The sequence below is a fragment of the Schistocerca gregaria genome, chromosome 5 (assembly GCF_023897955.1).
Source record: "Schistocerca gregaria isolate iqSchGreg1 chromosome 5, iqSchGreg1.2, whole genome shotgun sequence".
NCBI classification, from domain to species: Eukaryota; Metazoa; Arthropoda; class Insecta; order Orthoptera; family Acrididae; genus Schistocerca; species Schistocerca gregaria.
The window spans coordinates 542,464,084-542,487,536 of record NC_064924.1 but is presented as its reverse complement, the minus strand read 5'-3'; the positions used below and the strand labels follow the sequence as shown (position 1 = coordinate 542,487,536).

Sequence of the window (23,453 nt, the reverse complement as noted above, 5' to 3'; positions counted from 1 at the left end):
AAGATGATGTCCATTCCCATTTTGCGCCTTCTGCGTAAGACTCACGCTAGTGGCGCCTTTGTGAGGGAGCAAATCAGGTTTGCTTCAAACGGTCGTGAGCTTTAGTTATCTTTGATACTGGACGTGGTAGTTGATGTTCGTCAAGGATGCCTTTAGCCATTTCAGACCTGAATTTTTTCTGGAGGAAGGAAAATTTTTCTTTATGTTGTAATGTTCTTAGGTGATTTTTTTAGTGATTTTAGATGCAAGAGCTATACAAAAATATGGATCCGTTTTCAAAATGTACTTTGTACACCTTGCTTCTTTTTATGGACTAAAACAACTAATTTTTACTGTTGAAATAAATAAACTGATCATTCAATAATTACCATGCGAAATAACAATAATGATATTCATTTATAAAAGGGAACAGGAACTGGAAGAAGATGTAGATGAAGATGAAATAGGAGATATGATACTGCGTGAAGAGTTTGACAGAGCACTGAAGAGACCTGAGTCGAAACAAGGCCCCCGGAGTAGACAACATTCCATTAGAACTACTGACAAACTTGGGAGAGCCAGTCCTGACAAAACTCTACCATCTGGTGCGCAAGATGTATGAAACAGGCGAAATACCCTCAGACTTCAAGAAGAATATAATAATTCCAGTCTCAAAGAAAGCAGGTGTTGACAGATGCGAAAATTACCAAAGTATCAGTTTAATAAGCCACGGCTACAAAATACTAACACCAATTCTTTAAAGACGAATGGAAAAACTGGTAGAAGCCGACCTCGGGGAAGATCAGTTTGGATTCCGTAGAAATATTGGAACACGTGAGGCAATACTGAGTCTACGACTTATTTTAGAAAATAGATTAAGCTAAGGCAAACCTACGTTTCTAGCATTTGTAGACTTAGAGAAAGCTTTTGACAATGTTAACTGGAATACTCTCTTCCAAATTCTGAAGGTGGCAGGGGTAAAATACAGGGAGCGAAAGGATATTTACAATTTGTACAGAAAGCAGATGGCAATTATAAGAGTCGAGGGGCAGGAAAGGGAAGCAGTGGTTGGGAAGGGAGTGAGACAGGGTTGTAGCTTATCTCCGATGTTATTTAATCTGTATATCGAGCAAGCAGTAAGGGAATCTACAGAAAAATTCTGAGTAGGTATTAAAATCCATGGAGAAGAAATAAAAACTTTGAGGTATGCCAATGACACTGTAATTCAGTCAGAGACAGCAAAGGACTTGGAAGAGCAGCTGAACAGAATTGACAGTGCCTTGAAAGGAGGATCTAAGATGAACATCGACAGAAGCAAAACGAGGATAATGGAATGTAGTCGTATTAAGTCGGGTGATGCTGAGGAAACTAGATTACGAAATGAGACACTTAAAGTACTAAAGAAGTTGTGCTATTTGGGGAGCAAAATAACTGATGATGGTCGAAGTATAGAAGGTGTACAATGTAGACTGACAATAGCAAGGAAAGCATTTCTGAAGGAGAGAAATTTGTTAATATCGAGTATAGATTTAAGTGTCAGGAAGTTGTTTCTGAAAGCATTTGTATGGAGTGTAGTCATGTGTGGAAGTGAAACATGGACGATAAATAGTTCGGAAAAGAAGAGAATAGAAGCTTTAGAAATGTGGTGCTACAGAAAAATGCTGAAGATTAGATGGGTAGATCACATAACTAATGAGGAAGTATTGAATAGGATTGGGAGAAGAGAAGTTTGTGGCACAACTTGACTAGAAGAAGGGATCGGTTGGTAGGACACGTTATGAGGCATCAAGGAATCACCAATTTAGTAGTGGAGGGCAGCGTGGAGGGTAAAAACCGTAGAGGGAGACCAAGAGATGAATACACTAAGCAGATTCAGAAGGATGTAGGTTGCAGTAGGAACTGGGAGATGAAGCAGCTTGCACAGGATAGAGTAACATGGAGAGCTGCATCAAACCAGTCTCAGGACTGAAGACCAAAACAACAACAACAAGGGAACTCTTCCAAGTATTATGACGGTCACAAGCTGCTGCGCACTGCTACATTAACTTGTCGATATTTTTATAGTGAGCCCCGCAGTTGGCAGCACTTGTACATCATAAAAAAACTGAACATTCCTAAATGTGTACCTGAAGGAAAATATTCCCATTGCAACTAAGAGACAGTAAAATTTAATGTACAGAATTGTATCCAGTGGGTCTGAAAGACTCCATTATCAGCTGAGTTGGAACGAGGTCGTGTAATAGGGCATCGAGAAGCTGCATGTTCCTTCTGCGAAACTGCAAAAACACTTGGGAGGAATGTAGCCACATGATTGCTGGAAGCGGTGGCAACGAGAATGTACGGTCGCAGGAAGACTGGGCTCCGGACTTCCCCGTGGCACTGCGGACAGGGACGACTATGGTATTCGGCTAGGGACTGTGGCGCTACTGCATCTGCAAGAACAAGCTGAGGACCAGTTGGCACCACTGTGACATAACGAACTGCTGCAAATCGATTATTTGAAGGAGAGCTCAGAGCCACACGCCCTGGCGCGTGCAGATCACCACCATTTTCGACTTCAGCGGTGTCAATCGAGAGCTCATTGGAGAGCAGGGTGGAGGTCTGCTGTGTTTTCTGATGAAGGCTGGTTCTGTCTCGGTGCCAGTGATGGCCATGCGTTGGTTAGGGCGAGGTCAGTGGAAGACGTGCACCCATCTTGTCTGCGTGCTAAACGCACCGGACCTACACCTGGAGGTATGGTCTTGGGTGAGATTTCGTATGACAGCAGGAGCATTCTCGCTATGATCCCACTTGCCCTGACTGCAAAATTGCACTTCAATCTGGTGATTCGACCTGTTGTGCTGCCATCCCAGTGGGCGCTTTCCAACAGGGATACGCTCGCCTACATACCGCTGTTACAAGCCAACATGCTCTACAGAGCGTCGACATGTTGTACCTTGGCCTGTTCTATAATCAGTCGAGCATATATGGGACATAATCGGCCCACAATTCCAGCGTCATCCATAGCTAGCATTAACCGTCCCCATATTGATCAACCAAGTGCAACAAGCATGGAAGCCTATCCCATAAACTGACATTTAACACCGTACAACATAATGCATTAACATTTCCATGCTTGTTTTCAACATTTGGCGGTTGCACCGGTGTACCAGTGCCTCACATTTGCAATGGCTTATCTCGCGCTTACATTAACCTGTGATCTTGCAATGTTTGTTACTTAAATATGTTATCTAGACAAATGGATTCCTGAAATTTCGTTACTCTACATTAATTATATTTTAGTGAGTGCTGGGATTTGTTTTCCTTGAGCGCAGTTCCACATCCCTGAAGGTTGTCCTTCTTAATCGGATTTGTGTAACACAATGAGCGAATGTGTGGGTGAACGGGAGGCACATATCAATTACGCACACGTCCATGTCTCCATGGGATTATCAGAAGGCGCATCGTCTTTCATCATCCAACAGAATGACCTTGGATCCTGTGGAGGTGCTACATATAGTACGTAAGGAGCACGTAACAGTTATCTGTATGATTATAAACTGCTACTCGACAATGAAAGGCTACTTCGCATTTCTCGCATTAAATAGGCTTTGCGGTTAGGAATAGTTATCCAAGTAGAATGGTATTCTTTGACGTGAATGCAAAGGGATATGGCAAATTGTTCGAGATATCTTTTATAATGCTCGAATATGATGTTTGTTAAAACACGGAATATGTCAAAGAAATTTGAGTAATTTTGGCTATCTGCTATCCCATTAAGTGTGGTGTAAAGTAACGATGCCACACTAGAATTTACAAAATGATGTACACGCTCGCAAGCTGCTTCTTTTATCAAATTGTTGAAACGCGTTGATTCTCAAACAGAAAGCCGTCTGTGCTTTATAGTTTGCAACGGGTGCATCTGAAATAACGGTTTACATGCATTCGTTATTAATCTAACTGAATGTTTATCGTGACATACCTTGATTGGACATTTGTGGGCAAGTTTTCTCCATTGAATCAAGCCAAATTGTAAAAGATAATACTGATCTACAACTATAGCTTGTTCTTCGAGTGTAACAGCAATCATAGAGCTTTGTTTGGCGGCAAGACTTTTTTCCCCATTTTGGTTACTTTTGTAGAGGACTGGCTGATAGGAAATGTCCCCAATCGCCAGACTGGCACCAAGGGGCAGGATGGGGCGTTTATTAATCGTGTCTTCCAAGTTCACCCAATCTGGCACCGAGTGATTTTTTTCCTTTCGGCGTCTGAAGGATCGATGGAAGTATAGCAGCCACACTCCACTAGACGAAAAGAACTGAAACAGCTGTCACATGAGTTACACAAGAAGCTTGTTTATGCAGGCTTAGTAGGACCCGATGTAATTCAGATGAACTAAAATCCGGATGACACGGAAATATTCTACTGCAGGCAAAAACACCAGTATGTACTACATTAGAAAGTATACACGTTCAGTTTTGGCGTTGACAAGAAACACGTTTTTGGCACTTAATGTGTACAGTAACTGTAGTTTACTCAGGTTTATTTACTGAAATAGCGTGTAAGATTCGCTTAAAAAATAAAGACTTTTGTGGCGTTTGAGAGCAGCACGGTGGCATAGAGTAGACCCTTGACGAACAACACTTCGGCTGGAAATGTTTCCGGGATACGTTCTACAAAAATCATTATTTTTTTCAGGTGTGCTGTCGCCTCTACATGAGGCACTATCTTTTCCCCTCAAACGCCACTTTCTTTGTCCACTTCACCATAACTGTCATTCACTGTAGTAAGACAGGCGCCAATACAAATTTCAATCTCGGTCATTATGCGATGAGGCATCATTGTCATTCTGCAACGGGTCCACATCTGAATAACCAAGAATTTTTGCTGACATTTTAAATGATTCAGATCTGTTGATAACTTCACAAATTTCAGTGGTGGAATTACAACTAGCAAGTCATCCTGTTTCCCGCGCCTTCAGACTTGATAGTTCAGTAACTTGATCCCTGTGGTTGACAGCAATTAAAGTTGAAACACTGCGACGAACGCTACACGTAAACGTGTCCCGAGTCAACTCCGACATCTTACGAAGCCATTCTTGTAACTACTCTAAACACAACGCGTCTTTCAAAAAATAAACAATTCTCATTTTGTTGCACTACTAACGCTTCAATGCAGATCTTCGATGTCACCCCCTAACTATCACCATACCTAGATAATTTAAGCGACATTAATTGAGGCTCAGGTTGTCAAGGCCTTAAAAAAGTTTATGCAGAAAACAAAGTAAAGAGCTTAACCTTCTTGAACATAAAGAGTATTCACTGCACAGAATGCTCTAAGGATAGTATCTAGTGTCCATCCTGGAATGCCACATAAGCAGCTGTTCAATAACTAGGCATATTTTTAACTTTTACTCTCTTACGAAATTTGTTATGAAGAACCACTGCAGTTCGAAAATAATCGTAGTTTACAGCACACGCAAATAACAAGGCTAAAATACACTACGTAACATCAAGTATCAGGGTCGAAAGGGACTAAAATAAAACCTGTAGAGAGAAACCGTTTCAAGGGCAGTCAGCTAAGCTACCTGGACAATTAAAAATCTACAACGAACGGACACACCTATGGTTTAAAAGAATAAGATCTGAATTTCAAACTATCGTAACAAATGTACGTATTCCGGAACCGCGCTGCTGCTACGGTCGCAGGTTCGAATCCTGCCTCGGGCATGGATGTTTGTGATGGCCTTAGGTTAGTTAGGTTTAAGTAGTTCTAAGTCTAGGGGACTGATGACCTTAGATGTTAAGTCCCATAGTGCTTAGAGCCATTTGAACCATTTTAATCAGGCTTTAAGAAGGAAATATCATGAACGACTAATTGTGGAAAGGATTCGGATTGAAAGGTGTCGTTTTTAAGTGAGGCATTCCAAAACAACTTACCTTATAGTGCCAGACTGCCAGATACTGACGAAGGACGAATATGTAAGGAGAGGCAATAAGGAGTTATCATGCCAGTACCTGCAGATATGCAGAGGTCTTGGTGTAGAAGATCCCTCCAACAAACAGTACAGCAGCTCACCTAAAGCAGCAATAACTACTGGACATAACATTTTCTTATACGAGAAACAAGTATACGCTGATCGACCTGTTCCAGCAATAAAAACCTCAAGAAATCATTGCACAAATTTTATTGTGTATTAAAATAGTTAGAAACACAGCTTGGTATTGTATGAAACAGCATATGTTGGGCGAAAACGTTGTAAATTTACCGGAGCTATTCCTAGGAAAACTGGAAGTACTCTGGAGTCGACTTCTAACCCAATAAATGCAAGCACTTGTTGTGAATAAGTTTTACATATTGTCAGGCTACTTTATACTGGCATCGTTTCGGCTAGTTTTCTTCTTGTGTTCTTGATTCTAGCAATTGAGTTCTTGATAAATAACAACAAAATAAATGGAAGTCGTGCTTTGTTTTAACCTCGTACAGTTTTGCGATGGCTTCGTATTAGCGAAGTTGCTCCATTTCAGGCAAAATCTTTTATTAGCCTTAACTCCGAACTAAACATTTGCGGACCGATGTTACATGAACTTTTTTGTTTAGTTTTACTTGTAGAATGACATATTAAAATATTTGAATATCTTCCTCAGTCACCCTGTATAGTGTGAAAGTGGACCTATAACACTCCTTTGGAGTATACCTGAAGTCAGTTTTACGTCTGAAGATTTCTCTTCGCTGAGAATAACATCGTGTGTTTTGTTGGTTAGAAACACTTTAGTTGACTCACGCAGTTGGTCTAATATTCCGTGCGCTTGTATTTTGTTGATTAGGCGGCAGCGCAGAACTGTATCGAATGCCTTATGGAAATCAAAGAATACGGGATCTACTGGATACAGATGTGGGTTGTAATGAATCTTGCCTCCTCATAACTTTCGCACTTAATTTGAAATGTTGCGATTCTGCATAAATTTCGGTCTGCTTGAGTCGATTTTTATACTTAACTTATACATTGCACGTTTAAAGATAATTTTGCATCTTTTTTATCGCCACACAGTTTTTCTGATAACGTAATTTTATATTTCATGTAGGTCCATTTAGCAACATCGATCTTGAATCATGAAAATTAACAATGACAACTGTTAGCTTAAATGAGTAAAAAACCACTTTACTGATAAACTAATATTATTATGCTTTAGTTTTCATGTAAACTAAATTCCTGTTTTAATTTTTAATTTTTTCTAATTCTGTTATCGATAATTCACTCGATAATTATACAAAGAGTTTTTACACTGTCTAGATTTGCAGCTTACATCATTAATTACTAAGGTCGTAAATCTTTATTTAAATAATTATTTCAGTAAAACATCGAATAAATTATATCTGAAAAGTAATTTCAATTAAGACGGTCATGATAAAATTCATTTCAACAAAATCCTGTCCCAGGACTATTGCGTATGCCTTCGCAGCCTTCCATAATACGAGCACGGAGACTGGCCATCTGGTCCTGTAATTCCATACACAAGAGCTTTCTAAATGCCCCCACAAAAAAGGTCCAGAGAGCGTGGAGGCCAGGCAATTGGTCCATCTCTGCCTATCCATCTGCCACCGAATCTTATTTAGAATCCGACGGACATTAAGACTATAATGAGGAGGTGCTCCGTCGTGCATGAAGTACATGTTTTGTCTCACAGCTAAAGGCACATCTGCTAACAGATCACGTAGACCAGTCTCTTTACTTTTATAACAACTTTGTCCGTTGAGATCGGTGGAAGAAAGTGAGGGCCTACCGAACTGTCACCAACAATGCCGCACCAAACATTGACAGAAAATCTTTGTTGATGAATTGTTTCAACAATTACGTGAGGATTGACACCTGCCCATACATGCCGACTGTGAAAATTTACAATCAGATCTCTCTCTAACGCTGCCTCATCACCGTTGGACTGAGATTAAGGTTGATACTTTGTTGAATAAACCATTTGCAGAAGAGTACCCGTGCACGGAAACCAGCTGCTCATAGAGCCTGCACACGTTATGAAAGGCATGGATATAGCTGGCTCTTGTGTACTACTCGCCAGACAGTCATGTGGTCAACATTCAGTGTTGCAGCCACTAGGCTCGTAGTCAATTGCACGAAAACTGCAGCCTAACGTTGCGGTGACCTCGTCCTTCCAGGCATACCCTGGTCGCGAGAACCAGGCTTAAAAGCCCCACGTTCCCTAAGACGACTATTTCAAACATTTTGCTGTCGGGGCACCTTCTTGGAAAGCTCTCCGGGTACAAACGCTGAGCGTGAACACTATTGCCGCCAGCTAATCCATACATCAAAGGAGCATCTACCATCACTGCATTTCTATACACTGCCATTGCACGTGCCAAGTCTGCGGTTAACTCTACGTAGTAGATTGTGTGCTTGCAACGGTCGTACTGATCGCTGGAACAGTAGATGTGATCTCTAAACAAACAATTCCATACGTCGCATAGCAACAGGGACATGTAAAACAAAACACTAGCGGTGCACTACGTAACCAGACTTCGCCAACAGCGCATGTTCACCGTGATACTAACGTTCTGTTCTTGTTTTCCGTGATTAACAAGTTAGAGAAAATGAGTTGTAAATGGAAACAAAGGTTTTGCAGACCCATGTTCATATAATGTATTTTTTTTCGTCTGTATGCGAGGAATTCGTCCTGCAATTCTTGCCGTACATTTTTGTTACACCCTGTATAAACGTAGACAACACTAAAATAATTAGTTCAACGTGGGATACACTACTGGCCTTTAAAATGGCTACACCAAGAAGAAATGCGGATGAGAAACGGGTATTCATTGGACAAATATATTATACTAGAACTGACATGTGATTACATTTTCACGCAATTTGGGTGCATAGATCCTGAGAAATCAGTACCCAGAACAACAACCACGGCCTTGATACGCCTGGGCATTGACTCAAACAGATGGCGTGTACAGGTACATCTGCCCATGCAGCTTCAACACTATACCACGGTTCATCAAGAGTAGTGACTGGCATATTGTGACGAGCCAGTTGCTAGGTCACCATTGACCACACGTTTTCAGTTGGTGGGAGATCTGGAGAATGTGCTGACCAGGGCAGCAGTCGAACATTTTCTGTACCCAGAAAGGCCCGTACAGGACCTGCAACATGTGGTCGTGCATTATCCTGCTGAAATGTAGGATTTCGCAGGGATTGAATGAGGGGTAGAGCCACGGGTCGTAACACATCTGAAATTGTTCAAAGTGCCGTCAATGTGATCAAGAGGTGACCGAGACGTGTAACCAATGGCACCCCTTACCATCACGCCGGGTGATACGCCAGTATGGCGATGACGAATACACGCTTCCAATGCGCGTTCACCACGATGTCGCCAAACACGGATGCGATCATCATGATGCTGTAAATAGAACATGGATTCATCCGAAAAAATGACGTTTTGCATTCGTGCACCTAGGTTCGTCGTTGAGTACACCATCGCAGGCGCTCCTGTCTGTGATGCAGCGTCAACGGTAACCGCAGCCACGGTCTCCGAGCTGATAGTCCATGCTGCTACAGACGTCGCCGTCGAGCTGTTCGTGCAGATGGGTGTTGTCTTGCAAACGTCCCGATCTGTTGACTCAGTGATCGAGACGTGACTGCACGTTACAGCCATGCGGATAAGATGCCTGTCACCTCGACTGCTAGCGATACGAGGCTGTTGGGATCCAGCACGGCGTTCCGTATTACCCTTCTGAACCCACTGATTCTATACTCTGCTAACAGTCATTGGATCACGACCAACTCGAGCAGCAATGTCGCGATACGATAAACCGCAATCACGATAGGCTACAGTCCGACCTTTATCAAAGTCGGAAACGTGATGGTACGCATTTCTCCTCCTTACACGAGGCATCCACGGGCGTCATCCCTGTGTGAATGCTCTGAAAAGCTAATCATTTGCATATCGCAGCATCTTCTTCCTGTCGTTTAAATTTCGCGTCTGTAACACGTCATCTTCGTGGTATAGGAATTTTAATGGCCAGTAGTGTATTTACTTTTTGCACATCTACGAATATTTTGATAGTAAGGGATATATAACATTCTTAGACGCAGCAGAAGAAGGCAGCCTATGGAACAAATGTCGCGTATTGTTTATTACTTACAATTATTCAGTCTTGTTGGCCACGGGTAGCGCCCTGCGATACTGCTTCAGGCTCCATGGACGTCTCCTATAACCGAGACTCAAGCAGATCTAGCCGTGGCTCCTGCCGTTGTTCAGGCAACTTACAATTATTCAGTCTTGTTGGCCACGGGTAGCGCCCTCCGATACTGCTTCAGGCTCCATGGACGTCTCCTATAACCGAGACTCAAGCAGATCTAGCCGTGGCTCCTACCGTTGTTCAGGCAAAGGCGGCTGAATGAGAGTGACTAACAGGTGAACCAGTACCCCGAATTATGTACCGGAAGACGGACTGCGATGGCTAGCTGAGTCAGCTCTCAGTGGCGCAAGGCTGCGGAGACGTTAGTTGGAGCCGCGAAACATGGGAAGGTAGCTGGATCCTGGCGAGTAATGTAGACCTACGGTGCCGGCAGAGCACAGGGCTGCCAAGAGCCTTGGTGGTGAGGCAGCAGTCGAGGACTCCAGTCCTTGTGACGGTGTTGGCAGTTGCATCATAGCTGCATCGTCATCTTCACGGCAGCCTCCGACACAGGGTGGGAGTTATAACGTAGGGTCAAATCCTGAGAGGCGCCGCATGCGGTATATACTGCACACCCCTCGCAGTTTTGGCAAATTCCAACAGAGTGTCCGCGTATCGGCACTGCAGTTGCTCAGCGGACACCAGGCTACAATAAAGTGTTTCACATTTCTATCGAGCAAGTCTTACATAAGCTCTTTGGAAATAACTGAGATAAGTCTAGAAATGTCACTTCAAAACCTTTTTCAGCGTCACGATTAGTTGTTAGCGTATGGCCAACAGTAAAATATTTCCAAATGTTTGAGTAGCTGTATTAACAGTAAGTTCTAGTGGGTGCTTTTGATTCTAGTGCGGCCATCTTGGCTATCAAGGTCATGAACTTATGAGGAGCAGCGTCTCTCCCTTACAGATCGTGTGGTACAAGCTGCAATAAAATTCGGAAGAGCACCGCGCATTTTTTTCGCTAGGAATACTTGCTGCACAATGAAGTAACAGTTTTAAACACGAGAAAACACTTCTGTTTCGTTCAGACGACTTAGCATGGACGTTTCAGGTCCAGACGACTCGGATGACGTCATAAAAGAATAAAAAAGTATACCTAGATATGTATGAGGAGAGCGGAGAATTATACTCCTAAAGATTGAAAAAAAAAATGCACAGCTGTCGATATTTTTTAGTCGATCCTGATCAAGAAAATAGATAGAAAACCAAATAAATTAAGTTTGTAATTCATACTTTTGTTTTTGATTCAGTACTTCACTAAGACTGTGTTAACTAAAGATAAATGCATTATATGTTTTAGTTTTAATATTTCCAACTGTCAGTAGGTAAAGTAGTTATCTAAACCAGCGAACTACTTTGATGTACAAATTAGATAACATTAAAAAAACTGTTGTTAACATTTCCTCCTCTTTTCTTGACCGCACTACATGTTTATAACAATATATACAGGTTTTGATTAAAAAGAAACAGGGTAGTTTTGCGGCTTTTAGCATGTGTCATATCACACACAGCATGAGGGATAGATGCCGCAATGTCAAGAAGTTTTCATAGTCAAATATCGTGTTTAAATGTTACATTGAAAAAAAATCAGAAAAAATTGTATGTCATAGACAACTGGTGTGTTTAAATTGTGTAAAAGAAAATTTTTACTAAAAGTTACCAATTGGACTTGAAATACACGATTTTGAAAATGTGCGCCTTATCCCTCACATTTAGCCTACCTCAGCTGTCTGACGATGGCTGGCTGGCCCCCAGTTGATATAAATATTACTGTAAGGAGGCCGATTATGCGGAAGAGGTAGCACTGCCACATTCTTTAATCACTCAGAAGCTTCCGAGGGGTGGTATGTGTTCGAGGACTCGGTAATTACCTCTCCAGAGAAGGTGAAAGCGCGGAAGCAGCTTGCTGGTGAGGGTGAAGCGTTGACACGGGTCGTTGACTGCGGCAGTCATTTCCCATGACACTGCAGATACAGAGACCATCTGATTCGTCACAGTAACATCTAACATCCAATATTAAATTTAAACGACAGGTCTAAATGTCGACAACAGTCAGGAGTGGCGTGTGCTGAGCCCGATCCCTTCCGTATGGCATGTGATGATGAATAGCTGAAGATGACACAGTGGTTGATCAACTATGACGTGGTCTTCAGGGCCTGGTCGCTGTTCTTTTTTTTGTTCTTATTATCAGCTTTAGCGCTTATACTTTAGTGTATTTCATTTGAATAAAAGTGACAAATAGAACAAAAGTGCCCTTATCACAAAAACTGACATGTAGAGACTGTGACTGTGTGCAAATACAGTTTAACACTTACAATAAAGTACAAACAGCAATCAGCCACTGTTGACAATGCTATTAATTAACCCCAAATAAATGGAATTCTCAACAGTGGCTTGTCTTTGTTTTTCCGTTAGTGTAAGAATTAACTTGTGTAGAACAAAAATCTACATTCTTAATGCAACTCGCAAATTGTAGAATATAATACTAGTTACTTATAATGAGGTGACAAATGTGATGAGATACCTCCTAATTTCGTGTCTAACTTCTTTATGCCTGGCGTAGTGCAAAAGTCATTGGAAGTCCCCTACAGAAATACTGAGCCACGCTGCGTCAATAGCCATCCATAGCGAAAGTATCACCGATGCAGAATTTTGTGCAGCGAACTAATCTCTCGATTATATCCCATAAATGGTCGATGGAATTCTTGTCAGTCGATTTGGATGTCTAAATCATTCGCGCTAACTGTCAAGAATGTTCATCAAAACAATCGCGAACAATTGTGGCCCAGCGACATGGTGCGTTGTCATCCATAAAAATTCCGTTGTCGGTTGGGAACATCAAGCCAATGAATGGCAGAGAATGGTTTCCAAGTAGCCGAACATAAGATTTAAAGTGAATGATCGGTTCAGTTGGGCCATAGAACCCAGCCCACGCCATGAAAACATAACACACACCTTTTGGAACCACCAGCAGCTTGCACAGTGCCTCGTTGACAACTTCGGTCAATGGCTTCGTGGAGTCTGCGCCACACTCGAACGTTCCCATCAGCCCTTTCTAACTAGAATCGGGACTCATCGGATCAGGCCTTGGTGTTCTAATCGTCTAGGGTGAAACGATATGATCACGAGTCCAGGAGAGGCGCTGCAGGCGATGTGCTGTTACCAAAGGCACTCGCGTCGGTCGTCTGCTGCCACATTTCGCAGCAGTCTCCTAACGGATACGTTAATCGTACGTCCCAATCCGAAAACAAAGGAAGTACGTTACAGTACACTTGTTCGCCCACTGCTTGAATATTGCTCACCAGTGTGGGATCCGTACCAGATAGGGTTGATAGAAGAGATAGAGAAGATCCAACGGAGAGCAGCGCGCATCGTTACAGGATCATCTAGTAATCGCGAAAGCGTTACGGAGATGATAGATGAACTCCAGTGGAAGAATCTGCAAGAGAGACGCTCAGTAGCTCGGTACGGGCTTTGGTTGAAGTTGCGAGAACATACCTTCACCGAGGAGTCAAGCAGTATATTGCTTCCTCCTACGTATATCTCGCGAAGAGACCATGAGGATAAAATCAGAGAGATTAGAGCCCACACAGAGGCATACCGACAATCTTTCTTTCCACGAACAATACGCGACTGAAATAGAAGGGAGAACCGATAGCGGTAGTTAAGATACCCCCCGCCACACAATGTCAGGTGGCTTGCGGAGTATAGATGTAGATGTAGATTTCTGTGGTATTTCACACAGTGTTGTTTGTCTGTTAGCACTGACAACTCTACGCAAACGCCACTGCTCTCGGTCGTTAAGTCTACATCTACATCTACATCCATACTCCGCAAGCCACCTGACGGTGTGTGGCGGAGGGTACCTTGAGTACCTCTATCGGTTCTTCCTTCTATTCCAGTCTCGTATTGTTCGTGGAAAGAAGGATTATCGGTATGCCTCTGTGTGGGCTCTAATCTATCTGATTTTATCCTCATGGTATCTTCGCGAGATATAAGTAGGAGGGAGCAATATACTGCCTTGACTCCACGGCGAAGGTATGTTCTCGAAACTTCAACAAAAGCCCGTACCGAGCTACAGAGCGTCCCTCCTGCAGAGTCTTCCACTGGAGTTTATCTATCGTCTACGTAACGCGTTCGCGATTACTAAATGATCCTCTAACGAAGCACGCTGCTCTCCGTTGGATCTTCTCTATCTCTTCTATCAACCCTATCTGGTACGGATCCCACACTGCTGAGCAGTATTCAAGCAGTGGGTGAACAAGGCCACTGTAACCTACTTCCTTTGTTTTCGGATTGCATTTCCTTAGGATGCTTCCAATGAATCTCAGTCTGGCATCTGTTTTTCCGACGATCAACTTTATAAGATCATTCCATTTTAAATCACTCCTAGTGCCTACTCCCAGATAATTTATAGAATTAACTGCTCCCAGTTGCTGACCTGCTATATTGTAGCTAAATGATAAGAGAAGGCCGTCGGCCACTGCCTTGTCAATGGTGAGTGGGGCTGTGAATCTCGGAATGTGGAATTCCCTAACGTTTTCCGAAATGGAATGTCCTATGCATCTAGCTCCAACTACCATTCTGCGTTCAAAGTCTGGTAATTCCCGTCGTGCGGCGATAAACCTTTTGACATAAGCCACCTGAGTACAAATGACAGCTCCGCCAATTTGCCACACTATTACACCTCGTGTACGCGATACTACCGCCATCTGTATATGTGATACCGCTACCCCATGACTTTCCTCACCTCAGTGTGGTTACTCTTTATGTAGCAGTATACATTATTTTTGTAAGTTTCCGTATTTTCTGCATTGGAGACTTCAATCAGTTAATGATTTTGGTTTCCTTCCTCCCTCCCCTTCCATTACATTTTTCCTTAAAAGGGCACCATTGTCCCAGGGAAACCTGCTAGACTGCCGTCAGCAGTTCTGTACAGGACTCAAGCATCCGCATAGTGGTTTGCGATCACAGCACTCGCTGTTTAGCGCTGGTTCGGTGTGCCTGATAGGCGGCCGGTGTGGTTGCAGGAGGGACAGATCCAGCATGCTGCAGCTGGTGGTCGCCATGGTGGTGGCGGCGTGCGCCACGCTGGCGCTCTACGCCTACTACTCGCTCTCCTACTGGACGCGCCGGGGCATCCCCCAGATCCCTTCGGCGCGGTTCCCTCTGGGCCACATCTGGAAGACTGTGCTCCTCCGGCTCTCCTTCGGAGAAGAGTGCAGCAGCCTCTACGAGAAAGTCCCGGCGTCGACGCCGCTGGCAGGCGCTTACTTCTTCACCAACCCTGCCGTCGTGGTCAGGGATCCGGACCTCATCAAGAGGATGCTGATCAAGGACTTCCAGCACTTCCACGACCGCGGCCTCTACATCAACGAGGAAGTAGATCCGCTCTCTGGACACTTATTCCTAATGCCCGGCGAGAGATGGCGCTTGCTGAGGAATAAGCTGTCTCCCACATTCACATCGGGAAAGATGAAGATGATGTTTCCGGTACGTTTCTAAGTGTGTATTACCGATAATGCACGAATCTGGTGTATGTCAACTGTGGTGTCTGTCGTGCTTTCTGTTTGTTCGCGTGAAATTACATCCAAAGTGTTTGAAGATGCTGTGTGTCGTCACTTGTAAATACATGATTCCCTGAACGGACAGTGCCGGGCAGGTACACTCAACAGGTTGTGAACATCAATGATTTCACTCTGCCACACAAAAACAGATACCAGCACTTGAACACTTGCTACACCTTCACATTTTTCACAAGAAACTATATGTTTCAGCGACTTTTTCAAGTCTGAAACAGCTACGATGTATATTTTGTTGTTTGTTGTGGTCTTCAGTCCTGAGACAGGTTTGACGCAGCTCTCCATGCTACTCTATCCTGTGCTAGCTTCTTCATCTCCCAGTACCTACTGCAACCTATATCCTTCTGAATCTGTTTAGTGTATTCATCTCTTGGACTCCGATTTTTACCCTTCACGCTACCCTCCAATACCAAATTGGTGATCCCTTGATACCTCAGAATGTGCCCCACCAACCGATCGCTTCTCCTAGTCAAGTTGTGCCACATATTTCTGTTCTCTCAAATTCTATTCAATACCTCCTCATTAGTTAAGTGATCTACCCATCTAATCTTCAGCACCCTTCTGTAGCACCACATTTCCAAAGTTTCTATTCTCTTCTTGTCCAAACTAGTTATCGTCCAAGTGTCACTTCCATACATGGCTACACTCCATACAAATGCTTTCAGAAACAACTTCCTGACACTTAAATCTATATATCCTCTCTACTTCGATCATCATAAGTTATTTTGCTCCCCAAACAGCAAAACTCCTTTCTACTTTAAGCCTCTCATTTCCTAATATAACTCCCGCAGCATCACCCGATTTAATTCGACTACATTCCATTATCCTCGTTTTGCTTCTGTCGATGTTCATCTTAGATCCTCGTTTCGAGACACTGTCCATTCTGTTCAGCTGCTCTTCTAGGTCCTTTGCTGTCTCTGACTGAATTACAGTGTCACTGGCAAACTTCAAAGTTTTTATTTCTTCTCCATGGATTTTAATACCTACTCCGAATTTTTCTGTAGCTTCCTTTACTGCTTGCTCGATATACAGATTAAATAACATCGGAGATAAGCTACAACCCTGTCTCACTCCCTTCCCAACCACTGCTTCCCTTTCCTGCCCCTCGACCCTTATAATTGCCATCTGCTTTCTGTACAAATTGTAAATAGCCTTTCGCTCCCTGTATTTTACCCCTGCAACCTTCAGAATTTGAAAGAGAGTATTCCAGTCAACATTGTCAAAAGCTTTCTCTAAGTCTACAAATGCTAGAAACGTAGGTTTGCCTTAGCTTAATCTATTTTCTAAGATAAGTCGTAGACTCAGTATTGCCTCACGTGTTCCAATATTTCTACGGAATCCAAACTGATCTTCCCCGAAGTCGGCTTCTACCAGTTTTTCCATTCGTCTTTAAAGAATTGGTGTTAGTATTTTGTAGCCGTGGCTTATTAAACTGATACTTTGGTAATTTTCACATCTGTCAACACCTGCTTTCTTTGGGATTGGAATTATTATATTCTTCTTGAAGTCTGAGGGTATTTCGCCTGTCTCATACATTTTGCTCACCAGATGGTAGAGTTTTGTCATGACTGGCTCTCCGAAGGCTGTCAGTAGTTCTAATGGAATGTTATTTACTCCCGGGGCCTTGTTTTGACTTAAGTCTTTCAGTGCTCTGTCAAACTCTTCACGCAGTCTCGTATCTCCCATTTCATCTTCATCTACATCCTCTTCCATTTCCATAATATTGTCCTCAAGAACATTGCCCTTGTATAGACCCTCTATATACTCCTTCCACCTTTCTGCTTTCCCTTCTTTGCTTCGAACTGTTTTTCCATCTGAGCTCTTGATATTCATGGAAGTTGTTCTCTTTTCTCCAAAGGTCTCTTTTTTCCTGTAGGCTGTATCTATCTTACCCCTAGTGATATGCGCCTCTACATTTGTCCTCTAGCCATCCATGATTAGCCATTTTGCACTTCCTGTCGATCTCATTTTCGAGACGTTGGTATTCCTTTTTGCCTGCTTCATTTACTGCATTTTTATATTTTCTCCTTTCATCAATTAAATTCAATATATCTTCTGTTACGATGTATATACGCAAACTGAAACAACGAAAATTGGTACAAAGGCCAGGATTTTAACCAACGTCTCTTGCTCAGGAGGCAGATGCGCTAACCACTTTGCCACACTAACACACTGGCTTTGCACAACTGCGAAAACTACCCTAGTATGCCTCGCTTCTCAGTCCAAATTCCCATTCACATCTCACATCACGTGGTATTCCCCCTAAACTCAAACAGCAGTGTGGCATGCTAGGGTTGTCTAGGGAGTAGTACAAACCCAGTGTGCTAGCGTGGTGTAGTTGTTAGCGCTTCTGCCTAATGATCAGCAGCGATCTGGCCTTGGTACAGCTTTTCATTCGTCGCTTCAGTCGGCATATATATAGCTTCACATTTTTGTATGCCACGTTTTGTTTCTTAACCAAACGATATTGCTGTCGTTGTGGTGGTGGTGGTCTCTACTCCGAAGATTGGTTTGCTGCAGCTCTCCAAGCTAGTCTGTCCTGTGCAACCTTTTTCATCTCTGCATAGTTACTGCGACCTACACCCATTTGAACTTGCTTACTGTATTCAGGCCTTCGTCTCTCTCTACAATTTCTACTCCCGTACTGTATCTTCTCTCTCTCTGTCTTTCTCTCTCTCTCCTATTAATCTACTCTGTTAAGCTTCGGTGGATACCACCACAGAAAAACCAAGCGAGGTGGCGCAACCGTAACACACTGGATTTCATTCTCGAGAGGACAGACGTTCAATTCCCCGTAGAGCCATCCAGATTTAGGTTTTCCGCTATTTCAATGTATCACATCCAAGTGCCTACATGGTTTCTTTTAAAGGGCACTGAAGACGATATTCCTCAGTCCCATCTTGTGCCCTGTCTCTAAAGGCCTCGTTGTCGACGTGACCTTAAATTATGTCTTCTGTAATTTTTCCAGCAGTAAAGCACCACCAGAACCTTGCCCAGAATTTCTGCTCTAGAGTCAATTTCTTGACTGAAGGACTGACTTCAATTATGACGTCCAGGTTTGGAACAGCGGAGGTTCGTGTCAGACCCAAGAGCCGCCATCGTTTTTAGTAATTAGTGCTGCTTCTAGCGTTGGACGTGTATCTTCTCTCTCTCTGTCTCTCTCTCTCTCTCTCCTATTAATCTACTCTGTTAAGCTTCGGTGGATACCACAACAGAAAAACCAAGCGAGGTGGCGCAACCGTAACACACTGGATTTCATTCTCGAGAGGACAGACGTTCAATTCCCCGTAGAGCCATCCAGATTTAGGTTTTCCGCTATTTCAATGTATCACATCCAAGTGCCTACATGGTTTCTTTTAAAGGGCACTGAAGACGATATTCCTCAGTCCCATCTTGTGCTCTGTCTCTAAAGGCCTCGTTGTCGACGTGACCTTAAATTCTGTCTTCTGTAATTTTTCCAGCAGAAAAGCACCACCAGAACCTTGCCCGGAATTTCTGCTCTAGAGTCAATTTCTTGACTGAAGGACTGACTTCAATTATGGCGTCCACGTTTGGAACAGCGGAGGTTCGTGTCAGACCCAATAGCCGCCATCGTTTTTAGTAATTAGTGGTGCTTCTAGCGTTGGACGTGCAGAGGTTGCGGGTACTAAAGGGCAGACGCTGTGCTGTGCAGATAATGGAGAATTGCGCACGCGAACTGGCTGAAGTGCTGGACGGCGGCTCCGGGGAAGCCGAGTTCCGCGACCTCGCGGCGCGCTTCACCACTGACGTCATCGCCTCCTGTGCCTTCGGATTCGAAGTGCACAGCCTGCAGCACCCCGATGAAGAATTTCGCTACTGGGGCAAGCGGTTGGTTACGCCGACGACCGTCGAATCGCTCCAGTCGAGCTTCTGCAATATGTTCCCGAAACTCGCCTACATTTTTCGGGTAAGTGGTTAAGGTTACACTAATAATAAAAACAATCCTAGGTTACACAGTCTTCTTTATTAACTCAAGAACGACACGCTTCGCCTGGGTAGGGCATTGCCAAGCTATCTGGAAATACAATGAAGAGCCAAACTAAGAGAGATACGTAAACTGGCATAATATGGCGTCGCGGTCGGCAACGCCTTTATAAGACAAAAAATGTCTGGCGCAGTTGTTAGATTCGTAACTGCTGCTGCAATGGCAGGTAAATGTAAATGTCGTGTGACTATGGTCTCCCGTAGGGTAGACCGCGGGTGCATGGCAGGTTATCAAGGTTTAAGTGTGACTGAATGTGCTGTTATAGTCAGCGCACGAGCGATGGGAGACAGAATTTCGGAGGTAGCAATGAAGTGGGGGTTTTCACGCACGACCATTTCAAGAGTGTACCTTGAATATCAGGAATTCGGAAAAAACTCAAATCTCCGACATCGCTGCAGCCTGCAACAACGGGACCAACGATGCCTGAAGAGAATTGTTCAACGTGAAGAAGTACAATCCTTCCGCAAATTGCTGCAGATTTCAATGCTGGGTCATCAACAAGTGTCAGCGTGCGAACTATTCAACGAAACATCATTGATATGGGCTTTTTGAGCCGAAGGCCAACTTATGTACCCTCGATGACTGCACGACACAAAGCCTTACGCCTCGCCTCGGGCCGTTAATACCGACATTGGACTGCTGTTGACTGGAAACATGTTGCCTCGTCGGACGAATCTCGTTTAAACTTGTATCGAGCGGATGGACGTGTACGTGTATCGAGACAACCTCCTGAATCCATGGACCTTGCATGTCAGCAGGGGCTGTTGAAGGTGGTGGAGGCTCTGTAATGGTGTGAGGCGTCTGTGGCTCAAGTGATATGGGACCCCTGATACGTCTAGATTCGACTCTGACAAGTGACACGTTCGTAAGCATCCAGTCTGATCACCTGCGTCCGTCCATGTCCACTGTGCATTCCGACGGACTGGGGCAATTCCAGCAGGGCAATGCGATACCCCACACGTCCAGAATTGCTACAGATTGGCTCCAGGAACGCTCTTCTGAGCTTAAACACTTCCGCTGGTCACCACACTCCCCAGACATGAACATTATTGTACATATCTGGGATACCTTGCAACGTGCTATTCAGAAGAGACCTCCACCCCCTCGTACTCTTGCGGATTTCGGACAGCCCTGCAGGATTTATGGTGTCAATTCACTCCAGCACTACTTTTGACATTAGTCTAGTCCATGCCACGTCGTGCTGCAGCACTTCTGCTTGCTCGCGGGAGCCCTACACGATATAAGGCGAGGACGACATTACAGTCAACCCGACGTGGTACTGACCTGGGCTGCTGCAACAACGAAGTGAGAACCAGGATACGGGTCGAATGAAATGTCAGATAACTTATGTAAAAAGATTTAAAGTTACTGCCAAGAGCCATGTGTCAATTATAGTTACGATACCAAATTGTAAAAACTGAAAAACAAACCGAAGAAAAACGCCGGGAACAGGGAGCGATAGGAAACCGAAGAAATAATGAGAGACCCGAGATCCATCATGAGCGTTGGTGACAACAGTCATAGCAGTTCATAATAAGACCACGCGCACAAGCTGTTAATATGGCCCCAGAACAAAAAGGGGCCGGAGGCCCGTCCACATTCACATAGAGCGTACACACGAGTGATAAGAGCAGGGCCACGGTACTGGGCTAGTAGAAACGACAAGCGGTAGGTGGTGCAGTAAGAGTTGGGTACAGTTCAATAGCAGCAAAAAGTCGTAAAATAATAACGAACAGATTGACAAGCAAATGTAAAACATGTTGGAATAAAAAGGCAAATATATGTAGTAATCAAAACTGTGTGTAGTGGCATAAATAGGAAGGGTTCTTAGGCGCAAGTGTATCACAATAGAATAATAGGAAGTTCGAAAAAGTAATAATAAATGAAAAGATGTGCAACAAATATAAAGCTAAAATAAAACAATGAAAATATAAATAACGTACAATGAAATATATATGATAAGTAACACAGGTCTTCGTCGTAAAGAACAAGAAGAACTAAAAAGTCATAAATTCTTTAAAAATGGGAAACATGGAATCAGAAAAGATCTGATTTTTACTGGTTAACTGATCATTAAGCAGCATATTCTTTTTAGTGTACAGATGTTTAACAATTTCAATTGAGTATCTTCCCTTTGGGAGCGTGGAGTAAAACCCTTAGGTTCCCGAGTATGAGTAGTTGGAGGCCACTGGACTTGAGGTGTTTCTCAAAAGCGAAATTATATTTAACCTGTACCTCAATCACTGGCAAATTATGTCCTTTTGATGTATGCAAAAAACATCGCCGTATGACAGAGAAACTACTCTTAGCCGCATACCTCAGAACTACAAATACACTAAGCTTCCACTTTTAGGTAATGTGTGTTACGGTCTAGCTAAACTTTTTTGGGGTGAAAATATGAGAATAGTGTTTACCAGCTCTAACAAAGACCAGTATCATTATATTCACAATGAGCGTTCCTGAAAAGATAAATCATTATGCTCCCTCTCGCGTACGTGGACTTGAGTACTGTGAATGTCAACCGGCTTACACTGGCTTTTAAAACTAGGTTTCACGAACATGTACTCACAACAATGGTCAGCCTTTGCAGAAGACCTTGAATCCTGTGACCGTTAACAACCCTATATGTATTGTATTGTGTGTATTGAACTGGGGACCTAGAAACGACAATGAGGCCTCATCCTGCCATAGCCCTCAGTGGTTCACAACCCTATAACAGGCCACAGCAGTCCACCCACCCCACCGCCGCCCCACAACGAAAAAAAAGGCTCTGAGCACTATGGGACGCCCCACACCGAATCCAGGGTTATTGTGCGGATCGGCCTCCAGTGAACCCCCTTGGGAACATCTCATACCAGACGAGTGTAACCCCAAATGTTTGCATGGTAGAGTAGATATGTTGCACGTGTACGTAGAAAGTGTTTGCGCAGCAATAACTGACATAGTGTAACTGAGGCAGAATGAGGGAAACCAGCCTGCATTCGCCGAGGTAGATGGAAAGATGACTTGAAAAGCATCCACGAGCTGGCTGGCACACCGGACCACGACACCAACCCACTGGGCCCGAGCAGGAAGGCATGCTAGCCCCCGCCACGAATCTACCCGGATGATTAGTGTTGATATCTGATGTGCTGGCCAGCCTGTGGTTGGTTTTTAAGACGGTTTTCCATCTGCCGTGGCGAATGCGAGCTGGTTCCCCTTATTATGCCTCAGTTACATTACGCCGGCGATTACTGGGCAAACACTGTCTCCACGTATGTGCACCCATAAGTACTCTACCATGCAAACATTTGGGGTTACACTTGTCTGGTTTGAGAATTCTCAAAGAGGGAGGGGGGGGGGGCGAATGTCCACTGGGGGCTGAAACCTGGGTTCGGTGTGGGGCGACGGTGGGGTTGGTGGACTGCTGTGTCCTGTTGTGGGGTTGTGAACCACTGAGGGCTACGGCAGTACGACACCTCTTCATCGTTTCTAGGTCGCCGGTTCCATACACAATCCACCGGGCGGATTAGTGCTTTCCCGCTTGGGAAGCAGCGCGTTGGACTGTATGGCTAGCCGGGCGAGCTTAACCACCCATACTCGGGAACCTAATGATTTTATGATTTTACACCACACTCCAAAAGACAGAGGCTTAGCCTTCTTGAAGAAACTGAAATTGTTGAACATTCGTACATTAAAAACAGTGTGTTGCTTAATGATCAGTTGACCAGTGA

General features: G+C 43.8%; 1 protein-coding gene across 2 annotated transcripts in view; it reads left to right on the top strand.

Moving 5' to 3' along the window:
- Nucleotides 1-23,453, top strand: part of LOC126272727 (probable cytochrome P450 6a14) — a 98,896-nt gene that overhangs the window by 42,993 nt on the left and 32,450 nt on the right. For both annotated transcript variants that reach the window (XM_049975783.1, XM_049975785.1), the window contains exons 2-3: nucleotides 15,183-15,645; nucleotides 19,408-19,662. In XM_049975783.1, coding sequence (XP_049831740.1) covers nucleotides 15,199-15,645; nucleotides 19,408-19,662 — 702 coding nt within the window. In that variant the 5' untranslated portion in view covers nucleotides 15,183-15,198. The remainder of the gene's footprint in view (nucleotides 1-15,182; nucleotides 15,646-19,407; nucleotides 19,663-23,453) is intronic.